At 50.5% G+C, this 11,974-nt stretch overlaps 1 protein-coding gene across 1 annotated transcript; it reads left to right on the forward strand.

The window, feature by feature from the left end:
- Positions 1-1,153: 1,153 nt before the first annotated feature.
- On the forward strand, positions 1,154-6,246 carry SOX9 (SRY-box transcription factor 9). Its single transcript, XM_037070004.1, has 3 exons — positions 1,154-1,946; positions 2,795-3,048; positions 3,608-6,246. The coding sequence occupies exons 1-3, from the start codon at positions 1,516-1,518 to the stop codon at positions 4,450-4,452; spliced, it is 1,530 nt and encodes a 509-aa protein (XP_036925899.1). The 5' UTR covers positions 1,154-1,515; the 3' UTR covers positions 4,453-6,246.
- The last annotated feature ends 5,728 nt before the right edge of the window (positions 6,247-11,974 follow it).

Raw genomic sequence — 11,974 nt, forward strand, 5'->3', positions numbered from 1 at the left:
ACACCCCCACCCCCACCCCTGCAGAACTCCGAGCCGTCTTCGAGTCACAAAAGGACCGCACTAAAGTGAGGACGACAGGCGCTTCGCCCCCCCAGGTGTTTGCAAAGGAGGGCGAAAGCAGGCGAGCAGCCCGACTCCGCCAGAGTGGCCTGTTTTGCGTGCGGCGGTGCCCATGTGTTTGGCCTTTTACAAACCGAGTGACCGGCCGCAGCCTCGCGGCCCAGGAAGGCCACCTTCGCACAGTTCGATCTCTCAAAAGCCTGAGCAGTTTGCACACTCTTTCCAGGGGCAACGCTGCTGACGTTCTGACTCGGCCAGGAGGTGAAGAGTAGACCGTCAGAGCGGTTGCCCTGTCACTGAAGCGAGTCGGCAGGGTGGGGGATTGGGGGACCGGGCTGGAGAAGGACTTGCCAGAGTTCAAGGTCGGAGCGGCGCGGGACTGCTCCACGAGAGCGGGGCCACGCAGCCGCCGCTGCGGCCAGCCTTCGCAGCGACTTAGCTTTGGTTTTCATTGATTCCCTTTCCAAGAGCGCAGCAGAATCCCGACCAGCCGCACCGGCCCCAGCGAACCAGAGCATGTTCATCTATTTACACGGATTATTACCGAGGGACAGAGGACGTTGAGTCACCAAAACATTTGCTTCTAAAGATCCTTTCTAAGTACTTTCGGCAGAGGCAGACTCCAGGCGTGTAAACTGGGCTGCACACTATGGAGAGACTGTTTCTCCAGTCCTGTAAACTCCAGCGAAGTCCTCGGGACCGCGGAGAAAGTGGCCAAAAGAAATGCTTGGGGGTGGGGGTAGATCCGAGTCTAGACATTCAAGCGCGCGCAAACACACACACATACACGAAGATTCGCGCGGAGACGGCACCAAAATTCTGACATTAGGAGAGTACGGCAAACTTACACACTTAGACGTCCCGGGTCCCCCGCCTTCCCCGCGGCACCCCCCCCCCCACCCGCCCCGCCGCCCCACCAGCGGCAGCGCTCCCCGCCCTGCTCCTCCCCTCCCTCTCGTCACCCAGCCCAGTGCCACAATCCTCCTCCCCCCCAATCGGATCCAATAGCTGCCTGCCAGCCCTCTGATTGGCTGGACGTCTCCAAGGTGAGGGGGAGTATTTATTAAAGAGCCGCTGGGCTGGAAGTCCGAGAGCGGAGAGCGGAGCTTGAAATTGACTGGGAACCTCAGTGGCGCCAAGACTAGCCAGCTTCACCCCAGGAACTTTTCTTTGCAGGAGGAGAAGAGAAGGGGTGCAAACGCCCCCCGCTTTAGCTCTTTCTTCCCCTACTCCTCTCCAATCCGCCTTCCCCCAAGTGAAGCGGGCAGCTGCGGGCTGGCCACCCCGCGCCTTTCTAAGTACTCGCCACCGCAGCCGGGTGACGCGCCAGGCTCCGCGGGAGCCTATCGCTCCGCGTCCCGGAAGCCCAGGGGAGAGGAGCCCGCGCCTCGAGTCCCCGAGCCGCCGCGGCTTCTCGCCTTTCCCGGCCACCCGCCCCCTGCCCCGGGCCCGCGTATGAATCTCCTGGACCCCTTCATGAAGATGACCGAAGAGCAGGAGAAGGGCCTGTCCGGCGCCCCCAGCCCCACCATGTCCGAGGACTCGGCGGGCTCGCCCTGCCCTTCGGGCTCCGGCTCGGACACCGAGAACACGCGGCCCCAGGAGAACACATTCCCCAAGGGCGAGCCGGATCTGAAGAAGGAGAGTGAGGAGGACAAGTTCCCGGTGTGCATCCGTGAGGCCGTCAGCCAGGTGCTCAAGGGCTACGACTGGACCCTGGTGCCCATGCCGGTGCGCGTCAACGGCTCGAGCAAGAACAAGCCGCACGTCAAGCGGCCCATGAACGCCTTCATGGTGTGGGCGCAGGCGGCGCGCAGGAAACTCGCGGACCAGTACCCGCACCTGCACAACGCCGAGCTCAGCAAGACGCTTGGCAAGCTCTGGAGGTAGGGCCGCGGGGCACGGTGGGCTCCGCGGCGGCGGGGGGCGCTGGCCCAGACCAGCTCTCCGCGCCCCGCCTCCCAGCAGGGGGGAGTTGCAGCTCTTGGAGCTGGCGGGGTGGGGCCGGAGGGGGGTGGGGACGCAGTGTAACTTGGCTCAGTTTGACAAAGTTCTTGGATTGCTCTAGGGAAGGGGTTGGGGGAGGGGGAGGGAGATAGCCAGAGGGTGGGAGGGGGCTGCCAGCCTGATTTCGCGTTTCTATGAAGTTCAGTCCCACATAGGGGTTTGCGGTGGGAAGTGAAGTTTGCATCTCTCCTTCGAACTGCCCTTTTTCGTGTAGCTCTACACTCATGGAGGTGGGACATAGGGAGGGGGCAGAAACCGAGGCTAGAGGCGCCCCATAGCGGGAAGGGGGTGGAGGAGGGAGGCTACTGGCAAGAGTCGGGCTCAGTATTAGGGGGTGGGCAGGAGGAGTTCCCTGTAGGTTGAGTAGTTTTTTGGAGAGTTTTTAAAGGGTGTTGGGGACGGGGCCAGGGGGATAACCCCAGTAGCAAAGACATTTAGAGCAGGGACAGAGGAGACCTATTTTCATCTACAGGGTTTTCAAAATAGAACAGAAGTGAAGAGGGCGGGGCGCGGAGTGACCGCTCAGGTCTGACTAAAAGAACCGAGATTTCTTTTTTTTTTTTTTCTTTTACTTTTTTTCTTGAAAAAAGAAAAGTAATGAGCTGTGGCCGTGGCCGGAGAGCAGGGAGGAGGGAGCACAGGGGTTGTGTGCCGCCCTGACAGCTCCGCGGATTTCACAACCCCCTCCCCCTTTTCTCTGCTACCCTCTCCCCCCCGCCCCCTCCAGACTGCTGAACGAGAGCGAGAAGCGGCCCTTCGTGGAGGAGGCGGAGCGGCTGCGTGTACAGCACAAGAAAGACCACCCGGATTACAAGTACCAGCCTCGGCGGAGGAAGTCGGTGAAGAACGGCCAGGCAGAGGCCGAGGAGGCCACGGAGCAGACGCACATTTCCCCCAACGCCATCTTCAAGGCGCTGCAGGCAGACTCGCCGCACTCCTCCTCCGGCATGAGCGAGGTGCACTCCCCCGGCGAGCACTCGGGTGAGTCCCGCCACAGCCCCTAACCTAGCGACGGTCCCGCCTGGCACATCCCCAGGCCTCCACCTAGTGGCCTCCGTTTAGGGAATTTGCTTTTTCCGGGGAGAGAAACACCAGCCCTACGCCGAATCCTCCTCTCCTCTCTGCCCAGTGCCACTCAACACACGCGCGCGCGCACACACACACACACACACACACGCTCACACAATCTGCATCCTAGCAGATTGATTTTATTGCGAGGTGAAATGCCTTTACAGCTTTACAAGAAGTCTTTGCTCCCCCACCCCAAAAGCACAGACTTGCACAGACCAAATTGCTCTTCTGCAAGTAGCAATTTGGTCAAGGGTCCTCAGACCTGCCCCTGATAAAAGGAGACTGCCCAATGTGTACTGGCCAGTTAATCATTCAGGGTCTCGTGTGCGGTACTGAGTGCCTCCGGTGCGGATGCAGGGCCCTATGACCCTTTAACGGGGAGGGAGGGGTCTCAGGGGTTCCTAAGACTAGGGCCTTTGCTTGGCCCTTGTTGATTTTCCTGTGCTTCTTTCTGATTTATTACCTGCAGGGCAATCCCAGGGCCCACCAACACCACCCACCACCCCCAAAACCGACGTGCAGCAGGGCAAGGCTGACCTGAAACGAGAAGGGCGCCCCCTGCCAGAGGGGGGCAGACAGCCCCCCATCGACTTCCGCGACGTGGACATCGGTGAGCTGAGCAGCGACGTCATCTCCAACATCGAGACCTTCGACGTCAACGAATTTGACCAGTACCTGCCACCCAATGGCCACCCGGGGGTGCCGGCCACTCACGGCCAGGTCACATACACCGGCAGCTATGGCATCAGCAGCACCGCCGCGACCCCAGCAAGCGCGGGTCACGTGTGGATGTCCAAGCAGCAGGCGCCACCGCCTCCACAGCAGCCCCCGCAGGCGCCGCCGGCCCCGCAGGCGCCCCCGCAGCAGCAGCCGGCGGCTCCGCAGCCGCAGCAGGCGGCGCCCCAGCAGCAGCCGGCGCACACGCTGACCACGCTGAGCAGCGAGCCGGGCCAGTCCCAGCGAACGCACATCAAGACCGAGCAGCTGAGCCCCAGCCACTACAGCGAGCAGCAGCAGCACTCGCCGGCGCAGCAGATCGCATACAGCCCCTTCAACCTTCCGCACTACAGCCCCTCCTACCCGCCCATCACCCGCTCGCAGTACGACTACACAGACCACCAGAACTCCGGCTCCTACTACAGCCACGCGGCCGGCCAGGGCTCGGGCCTCTACTCCACCTTCACCTACATGAACCCGGCGCAGCGGCCCATGTACACCCCCATCGCCGACACCTCGGGGGTCCCTTCCATCCCGCAAACCCACAGCCCCCAGCACTGGGAACAGCCCGTCTACACACAGCTCACCAGACCTTGAGGAGACCTTAGACAAAGCGTGATGATCTTAAAAATAACCGAAGAAAGAAAGAACCGACCAGAATTTCCATTGGACATTTTTTTTCCTTCTTCCATAAAGACATTTAAGCTAAAGGCAACTCGTACCCAGGTTCCAAGACAGAAACATTAGCTATCCGAACGCACGCCCACCTTGTTTCGAGGCAGTGGCCTGGCCACTCGTGGTTAGATGGACCCGCGGCATCTCGACAGGAGACTGGACTTTGCAAACCTTTTCTTCGAAGCAAGCACGGAGGATGAACGGAGAATCGTGTGACCAATTTGCCCAATCTCTCTGCCTGTTTGGACTTTGTAATTATTTTTTAGCAGTAATTAAAGAAAAAAGTCCTCTGTGAGGAATATTCTCTATTTTAAATATTTTTAGTATGTACTGTGTATGATTCATTACCATTTTGAGGGGATTTATACATATTTTTAGATAAAAATTAAATGCTCTTATTTTTCCAACAGCTAAACTACTTAGTTGAACAGTGTGCCCTAGCTTTTCTTGCAACCAGAGTATTTTTGTACAGATTTGCTTTCTCTTACAAAAAAAAGAAGTGTGTTGTATTAACATAACCACCACCCCAACCCCCCAGCCCCACAGATTTGTTTTACGTGATGGGTTTGGGGGGGGTAGCTTTGCTTAATGCCTCAGGCTTTCTGATTCAAGGAGGAGCTGCCTTAGAAAAATAAAAGCCTTAATTTGCAAGTACGGACATACACACGTTAGTCTAGAGAAGCATTTGGTAAGCTTTATCACATGTATATTTTTTAAACAAGAGAAAAACACCTTGAGCCTTAAAATCATGCTGCTGAAAAATACTCGCGCGCTCTTTTAGTGCATGTATTCCCTCCTGCGTTTGCTTATGCATTGAAATCTTAAGCAAGAAGCAAAAGGCGAGGAGGCGAAATCTGATTGGGGGATGTCTCAGCAGCCGGTTCAGTGCCCGGCACACTGCCCCCTGGTTGCCTGCCCGGCCCCATGTGGAACACAGATGCTCGAGTCCTCTCACACTGTCACCTGTGCCTCTCTGAACGCCAGCAGTCACCTTCAAGACATTCCACGTGCTGAAATTATTTATTTTGTAAGGAGAGGTTTTAATTAAAAAAAAACTTCCTTTTTTAATTTTTAAAATGTACCTTCTTTAAAATAGGTTGTTGGAGCCTTCCTCAAAGGGTATGGTCATCTGTTGTTAAATTATGTTCTTAACTGTAACCAGTTTTTTTTTTTATTTATCTCTTTAATCCTCTTTTTTATTATTAAAAGCAAGTTTCTTTGGATTCCTTGTCCCAGATCTGTATAAATGCCCTTTTTGTCCGTCCTTTTTTTTTCTTCGTTGTTTTTGTTGAAAACAAACTGGAAACTTGTTTCTCTTTTTGTACAAACGAGAGGTTTCAAATGTAGTGTATCACTGAGTCATTTGCAGTGTTTTCTGCCACAGATCTTCGGGCTGCCTAAGTCGTGCGTGTGTGTATGTGTGTGTTGTGACACAAGACAGTGCAAGCGTGGTGGGACATCGATAATTCCCCTGCATGTTCTCTTGGAGAGAGGGAGGAAGGGGGGAGGGGTTGGCCCACTGACAGACTGATTCTCAATTCTGTGGCTGGAGAGTTTTGAGGATTGCTTTTTAAAAAAGACAGCAAACTTTTTTTTTTATTTAAAAAAGATATATTAACAGTTTTAGAAGTCAGTAGAATAAAATCTTAAAGCACTCTTATAATATGGCATCTTTCAATTTCTGTATAAAAGCAGATCTTTAAAAAAATATTTCTGTAACTTAAAAAAAACCTGGCATTTAAATCATATTTTGTCTTTAGGTAAGGTTTGGTTTGTGTTCGTGTTTTGCTTGTTTCCTTGTCCCCCCACCCCAAACCTTTCTGTTCTCTCTGTAAAACTTACCTTTCCTTGTTTTCCTTTTTTTTTTGTATATTATTGTTTACAATAAATATACATTGCATTAAAAACGAAACTGCCCTGTGGACTTATTCGCCCTTTTGTTAAAAGGATGATGCGAAGAATTTGCACACAGAACAGATTCTTCCCCATGCTGATCAGTGGGAGGGTTTTGGTTTTGATGTGCACTTTGAGAAATCCTAAAGTTGGTCCTGGGAAGACAGTGTCCTCAAAAACCCACACAGGGAAACCTTGTCAAGTGCCACCCTGTGAAGGGCACAATGAGAATTACATGTCAGTCGTTGCCGCTCGGGCAATTGTCTGTTGTGGTTTAGGGCAAAAGCTGTTCCCCGGTGGAAGTCAGAAGGGAACCTGAGACCTGAAATCAGTAGCTTGTCAGAAGGCAGAACGCCAGAGAGGGTGACTTGCTTGTCTGAATTCAACAGAGCGAATTTTCTGTTATTATAAGCACGTACCCTAAAATGGGGTGTCCATTTGAAAGGCAAAGCAAGCCAAAGTGAGACAGTTTCAGAAAGGGACCCCAGGAGAGTCTGTCCTATTAACCCATTAAATAACTCATAGAGTTTATCTGCAGGGACCGTGGAATGAGATTCTTTTTCTGTTCCCTTTAGTTTAACTCATTCTGAGAAGATGCAAAGCCATCGTCGAAGTAATAAGACCTAATCCTGTTTTCCTTGGCCCCAGTTAGATGGGAGTTTCCAGGATCAGAGAAACGTTCAGGTCATTTTTCATTAAACAGATGAAATCACTCCTTCCCTCCCACCCCCACACAGAGACACCCCACCCCCCACTCCAGCTGATTGGGGAAGTGTCTCTAAGGAGGCAGGTCTCCTCTCCAACCTCAGGCTGGTTTTACTGCTGGGCTCCTGGCTCAGAGAGTCTTAACCGGCACCAAACTCTCTGGTATTACCTCACATTGTCTGTTTTTGCTTATTGGATTCCTGGCCGGCGTCCCACGCCAGGATCATGGCAACCAGGAAAATGGTAGTTATCAAATCAAGGCGGCGTGAGTGCTCGGCCTCCTTGGCAAATTCCCTCACCAAACATTGACTGAGGGCCTGTGATCTGCTGGGTGCTGCACAAACATCTCCCTGCCCCCTGCCGCCCGCCCCCTGCCCCCTACCTCCCAGGCGTCAGTTTCTGCTGCTTGTTGCTGCCATAGCATCCCATTCACTTGGGCCCGGAGCCTATCCTCCATTCTTACAAAATTTCTATTGCTTTCCCTTTGCCAACACTCACAAAGTCCATTTTAACAGTCTCTGTTCAATTCTCATTCGCCCAAATCCCTTTGTCTATTCAAATCAACACATATCAGCCCATCCTGATCACACCTTCCCCTACCAGATCTGCATGGTTGGGGAGATTCTTCTCTCTCTTCCTAGGAGTACGCTCTTTTCCTCCTTACGTGACCTTTGGCAGACCTTCTTAGAGCCAGAATATGCTGCTGAGACATAAACTTGCTGGGTGACCTAGAACAAGCTGCTTGCTTCCCTGTGCCTCATTTTCCCCCTTTGGTGAGCGTGTGTATAATCCCTCCCTCGTGTAGCAGGGCTGTTATTAGAGCAGGTTTTTGTCAAGAAGCAGTCTGAGAACTGACTACCTCTGAATCTCCCAGTCTGTACAGGATTCCTTCCTGGTGCTTTGGAATGACAGGAAAATACTCGGGGTTTTCACAAGCTCCCCAGTGGCTTCTGATGCACAGGAAAATGCAAGAGACACCCAAGTGCAGACAGGGAGCCCCCCTGAATCCCCTCTGCCCCATCTACCAGATCTAGTTGAAGGCCAGTATCACCAGATTATAAAATATTTCAGAGGAATTTTTATCTAAATCCCGAAACGCAGGGCTTATCACCTTGACAACAAGACACTTACTGGAAACCTTGCAGAGTCCTCCAGACCAGAAAAAGCTTGTATTTAAAGCCAGGGCTATTTGCTTATTTGTACTCAAAATAAAACTTTTAAAAAAAAACTATTTGAACACAAAAGGGAATTTAAAAAATCCCTTGGAATCAGTTTTGTGGGTTATTATTAAAATAGTGCTTATGGATTTGTGTGAGAAGTGTGTTTGACCTTCCTGATCCAACTCCATCCTGTCCCTTCCCGTCCCTTCCTTTCCAAAGTGAACGTTTTTTGAGGCACCACTGCGACACTATTTACATTAATTCGTGACTATTGTTACAGTCGGAGATGGACTTACAATGATGCTAAAGATGCTTAAGCTTCAGGATTTGTCATTTGCACAGACTCCTTGTACTTAATCTCATATTTTTAAATGTATATTCTTTTTGTGGGACGATCCCCCTCAAAAAAAAAAAAAACAACTGATCAGCTTCAGGTCCCACAAAACCTGAGTCTGCCCATGACCATGGCCGTGGGACAGCAAACCATGACATCAGAGGCTGCCAGCAAGATGCTTTCACTTTTGCTCTCACCAATCCTGGCAATTAGTGGGCGCTTAATAAATACCAGCCTTTCATCACATCTGTGGACCAAAGAAAAAGTTCACAGATACGTGGTTAGGAATCCCTGCTATAACATTCCGCCACCTGTCCGTACACACCTCCCTTAGCCCTCTGAGACTCAGATGATTTCTATTTCTCAGAAGATGTTCTCTCATGGACATAATAGAGGGTCAATGAAGTAAAGCCCACAGGAAATGTTACATACCTTTCTTACCGCATTTCTTCACGTCCTCTTCCTACTCATTTCTTACTTCCTTGCTTAGACCCTCTGTGCCCTGCGCTCTCCCAGGTTCTCCCATTAACTCTGGCAGCTAAAAAATCAGTTTGCTGGGCCCTAAATGGGCTGTTCCTTTTTCGTCTTTCACAGACTAGAACGTTTTTACTCCGACATCTGAAGGCCAGGCAATGTCAGCTTTGCACTCATTCAAAGCAACCAGGCAAAAGTCGGGGAATACGTACATTACCTTGAAATGTCAAAACTTTATATTGAACTTAGTCCAGTTACCATGACTTCATGTTACCGCACGTTAGGGGAGAAGATTTCTGCTCTTCATTTGTAGAGCATCCCCTGTGGGTCAGGGTTCAGCAGTGAGCAGGCCAACATACCCCCCCCCCCGCCCACCCCACCCCCGCCCTCACAGGGATTGCATTTCAGAGAGGGCAGGAAAAACAAATAGTCCTCCTGATATTTTCTTGTTCACGTGCTAGGAAAACAATGCAACTGATTAGAGCTGGTTGGGAGGTGATTGCAGCCTCCCAGGCCCCAGGTGACGGCGGCAGGGGGACACACAGTTGATGGGTTTGGCTGAGAACTTCCTGGCACCCTTTTTCTCTCCTAGTCTCCGTCCAGTTTTCAGTGACATGAAATGTACTCTGATCTGATTGACACACAGTTGATGGGTTTGGCTGAGAACTTCCTGGCCCCTTTTTCTCTCCTAGTCTCCGTCCAGTTTTCAGTGACATGAAATGTACTCTGATCCGATTGACACAGAAGTGACCCACTCTCTCTCACCTCAGTCAGTCCCTTCAATCCACCCATGAACCCTCTGTAACTGTCTCTGCCTCTTGATGAAGCTCAAATGCCTGTATCTCACCATCCTCTCTTTGCCAGAGACCTCAGAGAAAAATCCAGTCCCTGGTACCCAAGAGAGTCTCTTGGCCTTTTGAGGCTTGGTTAATGCGCTCCATGGGCTTATGGAATCAGAAATTTGGGAGGTAGGATGGGAGGCCTCTTGGTTTGGTTGTGTTCTCATTGCAACAATCTTTTAAACATGTCAGCCACTGGATGTTCCTTAGTCCCCTCGAGAGTGCTCACATTGATTGACACCTCCCTTCTCCTATTACGAAGATCTTCAATTATGGGAAGACCTTCTCTCTACCAGTTCCATTCAATGGTCCAGGGAGACCCACCTCCACTCCGATGAGATGTGAGTCTTGTCTCTCTTCCAAGTGGTAGCCCTTCACCTATTTGTACACTTTCAAGTTTTCTTTTAGTTGCTTTCTCCTTGCTAAATATTTCCAATACGTTTTACATCTGATATGGTTCCCAAGCCCTTCCATAGCTTGCCATCCTTTTTTTGAATGCACTTACTTATTAGCATTCCTCTCAAATTAGCATGTCCAGAATGATTTCCAGAACTCCAATTTTGGTTTGACTAATGTGGAATACAAATAGATTCATCCCATGTGTAATCAGAAATTGTGCTTCTATAAGTTTCAAATAAAATCACCCGCTTATGTTATGGTGAGAAATTTCTCACCTCACATGTAATTGTGCAATAGATCTTTTGAACTTAATTACCAAGTTGACATTTACCTCTGTCTTGACTGGAGCGTGACATATACAGGCTCAATGGAAGGAAAGACAGGAAAAGGGATTTACGTCATGGAGGCCTCACTGTGCCCGGCACTGTGACAGATGTTTTATATACATGATCTCATTTAATCCACTTAATAACCCTCGGAGACAGGTGTTATTACTACAGTTTTATTAAGAAGGAAACTGAGGCCCAGAGAGATTAAGCAATTAACCTGAGGTCATGTAAACCAGCACGCGGCATAGACAACCACTATCGACTCCCTACTCCATGATCTGCCGCCCCCCACGCCCCAACCCAACCGAGTACTCAGTTTTCCAAAGAGAATATGAAATGAAGTTCATAATGGGGAAAGGAGAGCAAAATCTTATGTTATAAGGAAACTTTTTAAAGCAAAATCCGACCATAGGACGCCCCCCCACCACCACCATCCTGCCCCATTCAAAGCCTTTTGGTGGCTACCTATTCACTTGGAATAAAATGCAAATTCTTTGCCGCGGGGTATACTATGCCCTACTCTAGGGGGTTGCAAACCATAATCCACAGACCAATTCTGGCCCACCAACATTGTTGCAAATAAATTTTTAATAGAATACAGTCATGACTGTTGGCTTACTTGTGTATGCTGTTTTCGTGCTATGACACCAGAATCGAGTATGTGCAGCAGAGTTCATGGCCTGCAGAGCCTAAAACATTTACCAACTGGCCTTCACTGAAAAGGTTGGCTGACCCTTTCCCTACACAGTTGAGCCCTTGCCTATTTCTCTCTCTTGCCATCACCTGCCTTATTCCCTATGTCCCCAGCCCTCTGGTGTCTTTCTCATTCTCAAATCTGCCACAATCTTTGCCATTGAAGGGCCTTTGCACTTGCTGCTTCCTTGACCTTTATAAAGCACCCTTTTATCAGAACGTTCCCCATCGTCTCCTCCCCATCTTCAGATCTCCGCTCAAACGTCATCTCCTCCCAGGGACCTTACTTGACTGTCCTAGATTGAGTGGTCCTCTCTGCTGTCACCCCAGCCACTCTCCCACTGTCTTGCCTGTTTCTGTAACACTATCACTTCCTGACATTCTCTCTGTCATCTGTGTATTTGTTTCCTTCAACTACGGCTTCGAATTTGGTCTTATTCCCAACTTACCTCCAATACCTAGAAAAGTGCTTACCACAGAACAAGAGCTCAATGACTGTTGATGAATTCATTGATCTCTTAAGCTCTTTTTATCCTCCCAGATCCTTGGGTGGGAGTTGAGTATTAGGAGTCTAATGATAAAAAGTCATCAGTTACTCCATAATTAAATAACCAATTA

Source organism: Sturnira hondurensis, unplaced genomic scaffold (assembly GCF_014824575.4).
Source record: "Sturnira hondurensis isolate 20B ecotype Veracruz unplaced genomic scaffold, ASM1482457v3 Scaffold0018728, whole genome shotgun sequence".
Classification (NCBI taxonomy): Eukaryota; Metazoa; Chordata; class Mammalia; order Chiroptera; family Phyllostomidae; genus Sturnira; species Sturnira hondurensis.

Coding starts and splice junctions, on each gene's coding strand:
- SOX9 (XM_037070004.1), top strand. CDS start 1,516: ATGAATCTCCTGGACCCCTTCATGAAGATGACCGAAGAGCAGGAGAAG. Junction 1,947..2,794: donor ACGCTTGGCAAGCTCTGGAG/GTAGGGCCGCGG, acceptor CGCCCCCTCCAG/ACTGCTGAACGAGAGCGAGA. Junction 3,049..3,607: donor CTCCCCCGGCGAGCACTCGG/GTGAGTCCCGCC, acceptor TATTACCTGCAG/GGCAATCCCAGGGCCCACCA.